Source organism: Nasonia vitripennis, chromosome 1 (assembly GCF_009193385.2).
Source record: "Nasonia vitripennis strain AsymCx chromosome 1, Nvit_psr_1.1, whole genome shotgun sequence".
In the NCBI taxonomy this organism is placed as follows: Eukaryota; Metazoa; Arthropoda; class Insecta; order Hymenoptera; family Pteromalidae; genus Nasonia; species Nasonia vitripennis.
Genome location: NC_045757.1, coordinates 18,375,021 through 18,390,896, shown reverse-complemented (window position 1 = coordinate 18,390,896; position 15,876 = coordinate 18,375,021). Strand labels below are relative to the sequence as shown.

Sequence of the window (15,876 nt, the reverse complement as noted above, 5' to 3'; positions counted from 1 at the left end):
GATTCCCTGCGCTCTTTTACTGCTCTGGTACCGGTTCCAGCTCTGCTTGGAATTTCAATGCCAGTCGAACCGTTTAAGCTTCTATCGTGAGATTTCAAGACGCATAGCTACAGCAAGTATATCAAGCCCTTCTTTCCCGATGAATGACCATATAGGTTTTGAAAAGAAAAGCTACCACTGAATCTGACAACTAATTAACATTTGATTTAGATCGCAAACAACAATACTGGAGAGAGTGTGATGCAAAAAAGCAAGACCAATGAAATTTAAAAATAAATTCTACCATCTAGGTTTTCTGTAAATTATCAAAGCTAAGAAATTTCTAATTATTCACAAAAGATTTCAATTAAACTCGTCGTTATAATTTTTTATTTTTCTTTAATCTTATTAGCTTTCACCTTTTCATTGTTGAACATAAAATGACTATAACTACTGATGAATGTTAAAATAGCAGGGAGAAAATCTCTAATGCTAAATCTCTAAAACATTTCCTAAAAAATAGCAAACAATCGCACTTTGTATTCGATTCTTTGAATGAAATCATTTTCTTATATCTTAGATAATAATCGGGTCGTAGTAACTGACGATCGGCAAGTTTTCTCTCTTCTTCGGGTGTTTCCGCTGCATGAGGTGCGTCGATCAAGAGTGTTGCCGCCGCATACCCCCATGCAAGTCCGTAAGTGTATAATCGCGACGCGACAGCCAGTCGCAAACGCGTTCGCCAAAGTACGCCTTCTAAACTTGCTTACCTTCACCTAGACCTTTCGTTTCTGCCAGTGCAAGAGCAAGGTAAAAGCATCGTAAGTGGGGATTGCGATATAAAAGGTTTCATCTGGTCAGTAATAGCATCAGATAGACCACGCCACTTTGTCTTATTCAAGCGTGTCTAACACGCGAGATAGCATCGGTAAACAGCAGAAAATATTCGACATTATAAAGCACGCAACATGCGAGCCATAGTAAGTTACATTTTCGTAAAAGAAACAATTACTGGTGCATGAATCATATGCAATAATAAATTTATTTGATATTAGTTGATGATTCAATTTTATTAATTATATATAACAGTATATTTACTTGATCAAATCAAATTACAATATATATATATATATATATATATATATATGTGCGTGTGTGTCTGATAATCGAAATAAAAATCAAATTTGTATTGGCCTTTGTACTTGAATAACGAAATACTTTATTTGCAGATATTCTTTGGATTAATAGTGACTTTATCAATCGTATCCTGTAAAGATCATCATTCACACTACCGAGAAAACGCACCACCGCGAAGGTACAAGGATCACAAAAACAAACGCGGAATCGGGGACTATCCATTAGGTCTTCCTTTTGGAGGTCCAGCTTTTAACGGTTTTCAATCTCCCAGCGCAGCTGCTAGCTCATTTCCAGGTTATGGCGGATTTAATGGCTATACTGGTGGTAGTCCACTTGCATACAGTTCAAGCCCGTTCGGCCTTCCGTCACAGCCATCACCAAGCTTCTCAAGTTTAGGATCTCATGGCTTAGGAAACTTAGGCGCATACAGTTTGGGTCAATCTTTGAATGTTGGCCAAGGATCTGGCTATGGCCTCCAATCACCGAGCCATAACTATGGCCTTCAAGCATCTAGCTCTGGTTATAGCATACCATCGTCGAGCGTAAGCCTGGCCAGTTTTTTGAGCGGCCAAAATAGTGGACAAAGCTCATATTCGTCGCCAAGTTTTGGTTTATTTACACCCTCTGATAAAACAGGACCAGTGACTTTCACAGCTCAAGCAACGAATACAGGTCAATCATCCCAACAACAGTATACACCTGTGTATGCAACGGCAACTCAACTTGGATCCAGCAACTATGCTGTTCCTGTAGTTATGACACCGAATCATGAATCTGGAAATTTTCAAGGATATAGTCTTCCAGCTTCTACACTGAATAGTTTAAGGTCACAAGGTATTTCAATTAGTTCTCTCACATCGGGTAATGGAATATCATACAATTCTCCGTCCTCGTCATCTGGAAGTTCATCGCATGCAGTATCAGGAGGCTACGTAATAGCGACTCCACAACAGAGTGGGTCATCATCTAGCTACAGTGTTTCAGTACCTGCAGCGTCATCTTCCTCATCGTCTCCTAGTTACGCAATTTCTATTCCATCATCGTCATCCACCTACCAGTTACCAGTAATGGCCTCAGCATATACATCATCCCCATCGAGTTCATCTTCTGGAAGTTATGCAAAGTATATTCCTACTTCATCCGAAGGCAGTTCATATACAAGTAATTCTCATGGTACTGCTTCAAAACTTGCGAGCTTTACAAGTCCAAGTACATCTTCTTATGAAGGCCCATCAAGTTCAAGTAATAGTTATTCAAGTTCAGTAAGTTCGAACTATGCTTCAGTTCCTAATTACCCTAGCGGAAATTCAGGATCAGGTTTATCACATCCTGTGACCAGTTATGGTACACCAACTACATCATACTCAATCCCTTCGACGAGTTATGGTACTCCAAATAATAACCCTTCTATTTCTAGTTTAAATTATAATTCTCAAAGTTCCAGTCACATTAGCCCAAGTATTAGCTATGCTTCTGCAGCTGCTGCTAACAATGGAGTATCTGCAAGCAGTTATAATGCTCCAAGTTCAAATTCTTATCAAGCTGATTCTTCTTACAAAGTTCCGAATACCAACTATGCATCCCCTGCTGCGTCTTATACAGGGACCAGTCCAAGTTATGGATCTCCAAGTAATGGACACTCCATTGAATTTAATTCCAATTACAAAAGTCCCTCAACTAGTTCAACGGCCAGTTTATCAAACTCAATAGAAAGCTCATCACAAGAACAAGCAGAAACCTATGATTCTCCAGTTGATTCTGGAAGCTCTTACTCGAATCACTCTCCACGCTATCTCCGATATCCCATGACCAGAACATTGTCACCGTATCTCGACAGCGAAGAATCCACAAACGGCGGATCAAATTACGATACGATTTCATATTCTGTACCTAATGGAAAGTATTAAATGGAAATTAGACCACACGTTCGAAAAGCAACCGGTCTCTCTTGTTGTTCATATAATCGTGATTTAAGTCGCGGTCTATTAAAGCCTTTACAGTCTTGACGAATAGAGAAGAATTTTTGTATCAGAGCTTTTTGTCTAGCCATAACGAAAATGCTTGTGTATGCCAATTCTTTACATAGTGTATCTGCACAAAAATAACTGCACGACGATCGAAGGATAATTTTGTACTACGTGATTTAGTTTTTAATTTTACGTATATTTGCTTACTCATGATGTATCTGGTATACAAAAATTATTGAGGCTGAAATCTTGTGCGTATTGACGTGCCTTCACATGAGTGTACTGACGTATACATTTTTATTGTATCCCGTTTATTTATAAACTGCGTTGTATCTTAGTAATAGTTATATATATATATATATATATATATATATATATATATATATATATATATATATATATATTGAACGTTGACTAGTGATACGCGATTTGTTGTTAATTAGTTTTAACATTTTGTAATAAAAACTTTCTACTCACGAAAAATGTAAAGTTGTGTTAATTTATTAATGAACTATATGTACTTACACACAAAGTACAATAACTTTTATCCTGAAAAAATTAACGTAATTTTTTTATTATTGTTAATATTATTTTCTGAAACTTTATATATTCTTATTCATTGATAAAAATTATTTGCATAATTTGGAAAATAATTCGTAGTATGTTAGTAGTACGAACTACTCAAATGTTTAATGTAATGAAAAGTATTATAAAATAAGTTAAATCAGCTAAATTATAAAAATTATCCAGACTTCGACTGAGATGAAAGTATTTCTCCTTTCTAAATCTTTATTGCATTCAGAAAAACACGCAAACAGGTATGCGTGACTGGTTTTACGAAAATGGGTCTAGCCTCCCTTTCTTTTAAAAAGATCCCTTTTTTGTCTCAATTTGTTGTCGGATGATATTAATCAATCCAGATTTTCTAAAAGGCGATCTCGTGGAAGCGGATTTATTTAATAAAAAACTTACTCTATTTTCATTCACTTCAGTGAAGATATAGATAGGCACGATTAACGAGTTTAGATCAATGACCTGCGTCATGCAAGTACCTGTATCACTTTTCAATCTGCTAGAAAAGCTGAAACTGATATCGTAGAATCAAATCACTGCTGATAAAAATATATTAATAAAAACTATTGATTGTTTTGATCAGGGAAAATAGTTATAAAACTTTGTAATTTTGTTCATTGTTGCTGGCATCGGTTTTATCATCAAAACTATCTCATTAAAATATTACATACAACAAAATACATATTTTATATCTATTACTAGATTAGTTTTGTAAAAAGTATCTTGTAAGCATATGTCTTAGTATCATGTAACGCAGAAGAAAAATGAAAAAATTATTTTAGTGTTAACAAAGAATAATAGCTAAAAAGACTAATGTAATAATATCAATGTACGTTTATATTTCAAATATTTTTGCGTATAATTAACAAATTAAAAACAGCTTTATTTAATGAAGACTTTCTCTTTATTAATGTGAAAATTAACGCGGACTCTCACAAGCGCATTCTATAAAAGTGTATTCAATTAATTCTGTTCATACTCTTAATTGAACGATATATAAGCCGATTCAGCATGTTGAACAACACTTTTTAATTCACAAAGTAGTTATCATTTTCTTTCTTATCACAATTTTACTAGCTGTTTATTTGGGTTTCCTAAACTAAAAGTAGTTAAAGAAATGGTAAGGATTTTGTGTATTTCTTTGTTACGTATGAAAACTCCAGAATTAAATATATTTACTTTCCTTTCATTTACCGCTTACATATCCGTTGAAAATATCAAGAAGTTATTTATCACTCCGTAATACTTTTCATAAATTTCCATAATATACTAATAAATATTCATCAAACTAATCAGGAGAGCGTATATGACTTCTGAAAAACGGATTCACCTGAAACGTTAGAAACTATTTTCTAGTGCCTAAAATGAAACAAAGAGAAATGGTGTACTTACAAAAAACAATTATTTCTTTCAATGGAATAAGAATATTTGATTTTAATAATAAAAATACTCGTGTATAGGCACGGCCGTGTAAGTGAGTACGTATGAACTCGCAAATTGCGAATCGTTAGCAAATGTTTCGGGAGAAAGTAGTTTTCTCCACGGTAAGTTCAAATCAAAATTATCTGTCGAAATGATATTACACTAATTAAGATTTAGTAGATTGATATCCAAAACGATTCCCTATTTAAATTTTTAAGTATATATCTATAGAAAAATTCAGCATCATATAACATGCATGAAATAATTCCAAGTCAGGTTGCAGGTGCAACGTTTAGGTTGGCAATCGCCACACTGTCCAAGCTTTCTGCGCAGTATGCGTGTTTGGCAGCATTCACGCATTTGCACCTGGCCTAGTTTACTTGCTTAGCATCACTAACAGACTGCTCACGTATACTTGCTTAGCATCACTAACAGACTGATCACGTATACGCGAAGTTGAGCATTGCAGTGTGTGTGCTATAGAAGAGGACAAGTGTTTATATGCGGTATTAATATCAAATATAAATTTCAGCTAGTGGATTTTCAACGAATATGGAGACGAAATTTCGAGTAAAAAAATGATATAAAATTAATCAATAGCTCCAAAATTTTTGCACAAGTACATAATTCCGCCAGGAATGGTAAGACTCGATATCAAACTTGATTCAGCTATCAATGAATGTTCAATTTCATGACATTCTAATTTCAATTTCATAATAATGTTATTTAATTTCATACTTGAGGCATAGTTGCTAACAGTTATATAACATTACATAAATTATATGGATTCAATAATGTTACATTAGATGTTTTTACTGTATTTCACTGAGTAGTTGAATTCTCCACTCTATTATAAATAGTGATATCTAACAAGTAATAAAATCGCATATTGATACAATTGCTAATGGAATAATTGAAATTCGCTAACGAGATCGGCATTGTATCGCCAGTAGTATAGCTAAAAAAGGTGTGGTCAACCGTACCGGTCAGGGGAATCGATTATACTCTCTTTCTTCTCTGCTTTCGCTCTCTTTAGCTGAACTCGCCTCCAGGTGAAAGTAAAAGCTAACTGCAGCAGCGACTCCTCATCGAGGATTGCAGCTATACGGGCGTCACTTTAAAATCCGGCGGCTGTTCCCGCTTCGTTCGCAAGAAAAAAAGAAGTTAAATCAAGAGCGAAACTGCTCGCTGTCGTTTTTTGGTCATGCTCATGAGGAAGAGGCAGGCGTCTCGATCTACCGCTTTCGAAGCCATCGAGGAAAAAGGAAGCGGGAAAGTGATTTCGATCGGCGCGCCGTTCGCGAGCTGAGAATTGTCTTCGGTTCCTCTGGGAATACTGGTAGGTACACTTTTATGGAATAGACCGGTAGAGAAACAATACACGCGGGGCTCTATTTCTCCCGCGATCTCGGTCTCTGCTTTACACGCACGCACACATTTGTCCACTACTATCGATGCTGCAGCGCGAAAGGAAGGAAATCGATGCGAAACCATTTTCTCTATTGTTGTTCAGCTGTAGCGTTATCCCGATCTTCTCTTCAGTTTTTTCCTTACCCTCAGTACCGCACATCAATTTTGGAGCTAATTGTGCTGCAACTCGAACCTTTAGTTGTAACGTCAATCTTGTTTTATTGATCTTCTACAAACTTTACAGTACAAGACCTATGTACAAATCTATGGCTAGAAGAAAACTAGGCCTTGGAAGAGGCAACTTTCTTATAATTTTTGTATTTACAAATATTTTTGTTTATTTCAATCAAGAATTAAATTCCTGCAACAGTATATCTATATTCATTTCTCGAATGACGAAGATCATCTACGATCGTGCATGCTTATCTTATGATGTGCAACAAATTAGGAATTTTATGGTTGTTATTAGGGTATCGTAAAAAATATAGTTGTAAAGGAACTCTAAATCATGATATCTAGCTTTATATTTAACAGTTTATATGACCCAGTTTCTTATTATAGCATTTATCAATTTATTATTATAGAGGTCTTAAAATTTTCTGACTATCTCTCGCGGATAACATAATCCAACGTTTTCGTTCGACTAACTATCTACCACAATACAAACAAAATGCCTGCCTTAAAGTTGAAAGCTCTCTTCTCGAGTCGTTAAAAACCAACTAGAAATTCGCGCAGAGACATATATCTCACGTACATTCTCGCAACGTCGTAAAAAATTTTCCTAATTTTCTCTGTGTAATCTTGACTTACACTCGCGTCAGGCAGCATATAATTCGCGATCGTTCAAACCCTTATGGCGCTGCCACGGAATTGAAGCGGGCGTCTACGGCAAGCACGCGCTCACTCGCTCACTTGTGTATGTATGTGTGTGTGCGTGCGCGCGCGCGTGTAAATGTACTCTTCTAGACCGAGATACAAGGAGAGTGCAATTTATTCTTAACGATCGCGGCACGACGAGATACACCGGCTTCTCTCTAGTGGATCTACCTCCATTTTCACTGCTCCGCGTAAGATGTGAGGCGTGTGCTCGCATACGTGTAAGCGCCCCTACATACGCCCGCAACGCGCGCGGCGAGAGAGAAAAGTCAAACTAGTTCTGGATAATTTTTCAGGCGGTTGGGTATAAAGGAGAAATTCAGTGTCGACTGATCTATCATTGACCGCCGAACAGCCGAGTCGTGAGGTTTCAAGCATCGAAGCTTCTGTGGAAAAAAGTAATTAATAATAGCTCAATGAGACCGTATCGGTGATTGATCTGCTCTTCTCTATCAAGGTTTTCGAGGTCAAAGATTATCTACAATGAAGCTTATCGTTAGTAGATACTCAATAATATACTGTTTATTCTATTTTATTTATTGTTGCATTTATTATTGCTCTCTGTATACAATGATTTGCTCGTATAAAACTAACAGTTCTTTATAGGATGTAAATTTTTAAAATTGAGATACGTGGGCAATACTTAATAGAAAATACAAGGTTTATAATCGCAACATTTTATGTTACAGATTCTCTTTTTACTGTCACCAGCGGTGATTTGCGTTCAGCGTTACCGAAAAAGTACAAATCCTAACGATGAACCTTTTTTACCCATACATCCAGAATATCCCTACAATCCAAAGCTAATGAAACGTGGACTGGAGCCGCAACAAGCTCAACAAGTTCAACAAACGCAAGGTTTAGCTCAAATCAGTCCAGAACTCTACGCCCCCAAGGTTGATGCTCGAGATTCATATTCAGCAAGTTTTAGTCAGGCGCCTTTATATCCATCCTACGACCCGTATGCTAAAGCTTCCACAACTCCAAATGCTTTAACAAATTCGCCCTACTATCAATCATCATACCCGACTTATGGCGCCAATCCATACAATCTTTTGAATTCCTATGGTGCTCCTTTTGGTTCCCCTGCTTCTAGTTATACCCCTGGTACACCAACTGTTCCTAGCACAACTGTTCCAGGTTACGGAGCTGCCTCTTATGGTGCATCAAGTGCCTATCCCTACTACTACTATCCTTCTCAATCGCCATATTATTATCCTAATTACTATGGTCAACCAACTTACCCACCTCCTCCACCACCTGGTTATCCAGGTGGACCATCAAAGCACCAAAGTGAAGAAGATGATGAGGAAGAAGATGACAGACGTAGAGAGAAGAGCAAAAAATCAAATAACAACAAGAACAAATTGAGAAATTCTGATCGTGATAATGCCGATAGCCATTACGTTGACGGTGCCAATTACATTATATCAAGCGCAAAAGATTTGGATACCGAATCAAGCAGCCATAGGACTCCCAGCCATTACAATCAAATTGAACAAGATTCCGATGTCCAACCACGGGCGGTAAGCATTCCCAAAACTTATCGGCTTGTAAGTGTATCAGGGCAGCAAGGTAATGATTACAATTCAGGATCATCTGGTTATATAAAAATTCAACAACTTGAACAACTAATGCGTCAAGCTCTAGCTAGACTTTTGGCTCAAAATGCAGCACAACAAGCAAACCTTGCTCAGATTCAGCAAGACGTTAATCAACATCAATCCGCCAAGGACAATCACCAGTATCTTACAGTGCCAAATACTATTGCCAAAACTGGGCTGAGTTATGTTGTCAACCCGACGATTCTCAATAGAGTCACTCCTGGACAATACAATCCCAGCCAGTTATTATCAACTTTAAGTAATAACAAGCAATCATATCCCCAAAAATCAGCGACAAGTATTACTATGCATCATTCGCCAGGAATTTATATTCCACCAGGAAAAAGTTTAAACGACCAGTCCTCACTCCCCGAGTATAGTGATTATGATACATCAGAGACCGCGACAACTAGAAGTCAACAGAACACAGGCAATTATCCAGCAACTGCTGAACCAACGCGCAACAACTATTCATATTCTACTTATCGTCCAACGCAGCAAACAAATTTAGATGACGTTAATTTCGGTAGTAAACAAAAGACAAAAAGTTAGGCGAAATTTATTTGTTAAACGTAGCTACTTAGTATTGTAGCTTATAATTGTTATCCGAGGCTAAATTAGAGTATAAGTGTAACAGTTGTGATTAATTTTGAAAATTATTTAAGCATGTAAAGTCAAAAGATTAGAATTGACTGCCAATTCTGTTTGAGATAGTAGTATAACGAGAGTAAATTTAATACTGATAATAACAAATGTACACCTAGGAATGTATAAAAAAAGATGTGTTAGATATATTATGTAATATTGTACAATTACTATTATTATATTATTATCATATTATAATCGATCATCGACTATTTAAAAGCGTATATTTGTAAGAGGAGATCGTTGTTTGTTTTGTTTTTAATAAAACTGTTATCTGAAATTAGGTTTACTTTACTCCTTACTGATTATTATACACTTTTATAGGTTACCTTTGGTTTTTTCGTTTCGTTGTTAATATATAGAGAAACTTTAAAGAAAGTAGTTAATGCGTTATAGAAAGTATTTGCTTCCGCTGATTTTGAACATCGAACATTTTTTCAAGTTTCTTAGCTTTATACAGTGAATTCTAATAATTGAAAAAACAGAATCATTAAATCTGAATATATAATTTATCGCGCGAATACATACAGATAGTGTGAAAGAAAAAATGTTATTATTCCATTTGCCTCTTGGGATTTTATTGTCTTGCCCCATTGATTAATGAATTGGTCGCTTCTCTTTTTTAATTACGGCTTTTGATTAATACGCTCAGGAGCCACCGCTGCAGCAGTACTCTCCCGGCATTCATTAACCGTATCTCCTTCCTTTTTAATTAGACGTCATTTTCAACTTGTGCCCCCCCCCCCCCTCTTGCACTCTTTCTCTGCGCACCGAGTCTTTTTTCATTGCCTGACCATATGAAAAAGGGGAAAGAATGAATTGCCTGTCCTACGTTATATATGTTGCAAGAAGGGTAACAAATTATACTGTACGGCGCAAAATACTCTTGTCGGTCCTTATAAGAACGCAGGAAATTGTAAAGGTGTTGTAGGTGGGTCTGATGAGCAAAAGTTCGGTAGCTCGTAATCGAGAATAAAACCGTAAAATTTCTTTAATGCAGCATGCTGATTATATTTCAAAACATAGTAAAGAGAACTTTAAATTTGTGATTGGCGCTGAATCCTGAAAATATACTCTCTTTTGTACAGTTATCAAAATTGCACTAACCCATACCATTGTTGTAACCTTTATACACCTCAATAATTATTAGAACTTTAGTAATCCGCGTACTATAGAGAAATTACTGATAAAATCTTTTCTATAACTATATTTTTACATTTAAAACGGAGGTTTATTCCGTTATTGTATAGAGAGTTCTGAAAAATAAGCTAGTGATATCGTACTTCTTAAAATGAAAAATTTCAGCATACACTACTAACGATTTTTGTTTAAACTGTTAAAAGCCTGAAATAAAGTTAATTTAAATAGAGAAACGTTCTGCAACGTTTTAAGACACTAGAAACAAAAACGGAATACACCTCATTACTTTGAATTTTTTAATTTTATATTGCTTTTTAAAATGATTCTTATAATTTATTTTTGCTTATCGAAAAATAAATAGTGTAAAAGACACGAGTGTAAAAAAGATAGAAATTACTGGTCTCACAAGTAAAAGCGTTCCTGCTCTAGAATAAATAGACTGGACCGTGCTGGTGTGCTTACTTTTACTTTCCCGCGGTGCGAGAGAGCCGAAGAGAGAAGAAAGACACACCGCATTCATATTCTGTCTCTCTGTATCCTGTGTTCTCTTACACGTGTATTATATACACATAAGCATACGTTCGTTCACTCAGTCACTGCGATCTTCCTTGAAACTATATGCTGCTCTTGCTGGTTTGAGAAATGGTCCAGAGGGAGATCTTTTGCAGCAACCGTTACAGGAGTGCGACGCTTATTCACATGGCGTGGTACAGCATATGCTCAATTTTGTGAGAACTGCGATTGATATCATATTGATAAAACTGTATGAGCGAATTATTTTATTTATTTTATTTAAGACAATTAGTTTAATTGCGTACTGGTGACTCTCACTTGTCAAATTATTATTACGTTGCTAGACGTATTCTAATTGTTTTACGATCAGACAATAAATCATTTTAAAAACGATGCTCTTGTAACCCGCAATATTTCTCTGAAGAATGATTACATGTGTATCTTATATTGCAAATACTTATATACAGATATATAGTAAAGTGCTTATATTTGTGGGGAAAGTTTCACAGCTCTCTTTATTAGGATTATATTTTGTCTCGCGGTTATCTGTTCAACGCTAGATAGGAAAGATTCACATAATACATTTCGCTTCCACACCCAATGATACTGTCTACTTTGATCGATGCGATGGAATCTTTTGGGAAAGTTAAATGGTGGAAGGCTTTGTTCGATCAGCAGTAGTTGTGCGATATTTGAAGTATCACTTTGATTAGCCGCTGTTCTCAACCTCTTTAGTTGCAGTTTTCTTAATCTATTGCGATCATCAAATACATTTAAGGGGCACACCACTTTTGAAATTAAAATCAAAATTTTTCATTAAAAATGTATAAATACTTGTATAAATGAACCAAATTTCTATTACTATTCTTAGACATAATGTCCTTTATTTTGATGGTTTTAGACCTTCTATATACCTCTATAATACCTACGTATAATAGGGAGTCCATAATTCACTTACCGTAAGATTCCAAAGGAACGAATGGCCCAAATGAGCTCAAACTCTAGGATATTGTTTAAAAGTACATTAGTTATGGTATGAATGAGGGGATTTGGTTTAAATTTCATAGAAAAAAAGTTACATGATAGTTATGTTAAAATTAATCAAAAATTGATAAAAAAATCAATAATATGCTTATAAAACTTTTTCTATGAAATTTAAACCAAATCCCCTCATTCATACCATAACTAATGTACTTTTAAACAATATCCTAGAGTTTGAGCTCATTTGGGCCATTCGTTCCTTTGGAATCTTACGGTAAGTGAATTATGGACTCCCTACTATACGTAGGTATTATAGAGGTATATAGAAGGTCTAAAACCATCAAAATAAAGGACATTATATCTAAGAATAGTAATAAAAATTTGGTTCATTTATATAAGTATTTATAAATTTTTAATGAAAAATTTCGATTTTAATTTCAAAGGTGGTGTGCCCCCTTAAACATGCTTTGGGATAACATTAGGATTTAAGTACATTATTTACTTATTTTCTCTTGTAAATTTTTGATTATTTTTCAGGCATCGGGTTTTTCGAGCTACCATAATCATATACAACTCATCTTATAAGCCAAAATTTTCATTTTTCGAAACTTTAAAACAAAAGATAGCATTTTCACGTTAAAATTTATACATCTCAGTTTCGAAGTTTGAAAGCTTTATCGGAAACTTTCGATATTTACTTCAAAATACAAAAGCAAAGTCAAATTAATTCTAAATGAAAGTCATACACTAAAAAGTTTAGCTTTTGCACATCCAATGTAGTATACAGCGTCGAGGAGAGAAACTCGAACGCCACAGCATGAATAAAATATGACCATAAAGTCATATTACTACTCACGCATTAAATAAAATAACCTTTTCCTTGGCCTGGGTCTCTCGCGTAGTCTCTCAATCTTTTCCGTAGCATCGCTTGTGTGCATCACAGGAACGAGAGGGTCCTGTGGCGCCGCAGCGATGATGAATTTCCCACCGCGCTTTATACGTACTTTTCGCACTCGTGCTATTCAAATTTTATGGTTTTTCGCTTTCGTCGTTCCCGTGCGACGGGAACCCGTGCTCCTATCGGCTAGTGATCGCCAAGACTTAGCTTGGAGGCAGTCTGTTGTTTATTGTCCGGGTATGGTTATGTTTGCGAGCGCAAAGAAAGCCGTTCATCGTGAAGCACTTCGACGGACTAGTGATCTGCGCTTTTTTGCCTTTTCGTTATTGCAACTTTCTATAAAATGATGATGTATATGCGAATTTCAACTTATTAATTCTTTCCTGAATCGTATCTTATCTAGTATCTATTTAGTTAAAATAACATTAGATGCATTTAAGACATACTAACTATTTATTTTAAATGGTATTGTAGTGATACCGAAACTTATGATGATCCTTCAGTTTACAAATAGCGCGTAATGTCGAAGCAGATCCGACTAATCGTAGGAGATTTCATGAGGTCCACGTCGTAGTGGCCGAGCGATTAATGCGCGACGATTACAGCAGTCACTGCGACGACAGGTAAGTCAGATGTATTCGCTTGTCCGCTAGATATGCTACAACAATGTGCTTAGATCCGCTATCAAGGGACAGATGTGACCACTGCGAAAATGTTGAATCCGATCGTATGAAATTTATCATTTTAAAATTATTTTTGTTTTTAATGAATGATAATCTCTGAGGATCACGTTTATTTTTAGTAAATAACAATTTTCGAGAATTAATTTCTGAGGTTACGTTCATATTTAAAAAAGAATCATTTCCGTTAAAATTTGTCCTCTTAACATTCGACAAAATACAACTGTTTACATACTGAACTTATTTAATTTCATAATTTTGACTTTAACATTATTCGTTTGTGTGCGAGAGGGAGTATACATTGTTTTAATTTATTTGCTTCAAAGAAAATAATATAGTATCTCTTTACCCAAAAATGTTAATATTATTTTATATCGAAATATGATTTTCTATAATCTTTGACTAAAATGATTAAATGTGTACGTGTGTACTAGGTAACACTACATAACTAAAGTAGCTATTAAGTAAAGAAAGATTATATCGTATATGACATCTTTCATAGACTGTAGGCTAACTTCGCTGCACGAAATCACGCGGCAAATCTAACTACAGGCGCACCGAGCGTGCTACGTATAACTTACAGCATTTATTACAGAATGCACGCATTCGCTGCTTAGAACGAATGACTTCAACCACTAATATACAATCACCAACTTGTTAGTAAACATAAGTCATTAACTTTTTTTTATCCTCTGTTGACTCTAAATCTTTCCCTTTATAAAACACCGCCTAACTGAATTTGATATGAATATTATGAGATAGGAATAGTAAGCCGACACAGTGGACCATCACTGAAAACTCATTCTCTATTGTTTGAGATCAGAATATTCGCAGAATATAAGGAAACTATAATCTCGAACTACAAAGGTGCGCTTATTTACTCCTTCTGTTGCGTGCGCCTTTCAAAACGCTCATCGATAATACCAATCAGATAGTTCAACGCTGGTATTCGTAGATCTCTACTCGTTAAATTATATTCTTCTCTTTTACTCTCCCCATCAAATCAGATTTGCTTGAGCGCATATATACTTTATGACTTTTCTCGTAAATTCCGCCTCGTGAAATCTCAATTTTCCGCAAACGGAATCGGCTATTATTACGAACGTGTACGTACCGACGTACTACGTGCATTAGACTTTTTTCGAATGAGTTGCGTGTGCAAGAGATTTAGTAGAACAGGCACAGTTTTATTGGCGTTAAATAGATTGCCTGTGATCATGCAGGCCGTGGCGCGTAGCTGCTGTTTAAAGGAGAAAATTGTGTTTGCGGTATGGAAAAAATTGCAATAGCCGAACAAAAACTTATTTGCTGTGGAGTATCGAGGCGTTCGCGAATTGCTAAACATTAAATATGTTGTTCAGGGAAATATTCACCGAGATGCTGGCCATTATACTTAAAAAATTCTTATTGAATACAAAGTAAACGATAAAAATTTACTTTTAGATTACTGCGCACTTTTGCATATTTGTAATACTTACAGTCAAAATTTATCATGCTCCGGAGCTAGCAAAAAAAATCGAGTAGGAAGTAGTTTTAATGTATAGTGCGTAAGTAGTACCTGCATCTCATTTAAAATACTTAGGGAACTGTGTATTCAAAACATGTATTTAATCGAAATCACTAGCTTAGAACTTCCACAAATAATCTTAAGCCATTGCTCTAGTTACATAAGTTGTATAAAATTCAAATCCTAGGGTTCATAAGAATCGATGAGAAAGCGTTAAATGAAAGCAGAAAGAGAAAAAAAAATTACGCCCACACAGTGAGAAAAGCTTTTTGGGTAAATCCTATTTGTATGCAGTTAATCACATCGGATCCTAATCGGTTCCGCCTAATCGCATCAGTAGCATTGGAGACGACGGCCTGGCTCATTGTCGTAATCATCATCAACATCATCATTGCTATCCTAACGATGGCAAACTCGCATCGGCTGTCCATACTCGCCTAAAGATTAACTAGATTCTCGTTGAAGGTGTATAACAGACGGATGACGCGCGCCAACACCCGAGCGTTGTGTAAGGTCATTAAGGAAGGTGTATTCACCGTTCGGC

General features: G+C 35.8%; 2 protein-coding genes across 2 annotated transcripts; both read left to right on the top strand.

Annotated features, from left to right (window-relative positions):
- Positions 1 to 424: 424 nt before the first annotated feature.
- On the top strand, positions 425 to 3,415 carry LOC100678526 (uncharacterized serine-rich protein C215.13-like). The gene is made up of 2 exons (XM_016981702.2): positions 425 to 959; positions 1,209 to 3,415. The coding sequence occupies exons 1-2, from the start codon at positions 948 to 950 to the stop codon at positions 3,021 to 3,023; spliced, it is 1,827 nt and encodes a 608-aa protein (XP_016837191.1). The 5' UTR covers positions 425 to 947; the 3' UTR covers positions 3,024 to 3,415.
- Positions 3,416 to 7,965: 4,550 nt separating this feature from the next.
- Positions 7,966 to 9,893, top strand: LOC100678561 (type-2 histone deacetylase 1-like). Its single transcript, XM_031928209.2, has one exon. It carries the CDS (start codon positions 8,045 to 8,047, stop codon positions 9,518 to 9,520), a length of 1,476 nt encoding a protein of 491 aa, XP_031784069.1. The 5' UTR covers positions 7,966 to 8,044; the 3' UTR covers positions 9,521 to 9,893.
- The last annotated feature ends 5,983 nt before the right edge of the window (positions 9,894 to 15,876 follow it).

What these genes read in the sequence shown, in the direction of transcription:
- LOC100678561 (XM_031928209.2), top strand. Translation starts at nt 8,045, where the DNA reads ATGTTACAGATTCTCTTTTTACTGTCACCAGCGGTGATTTGCGTTCAG.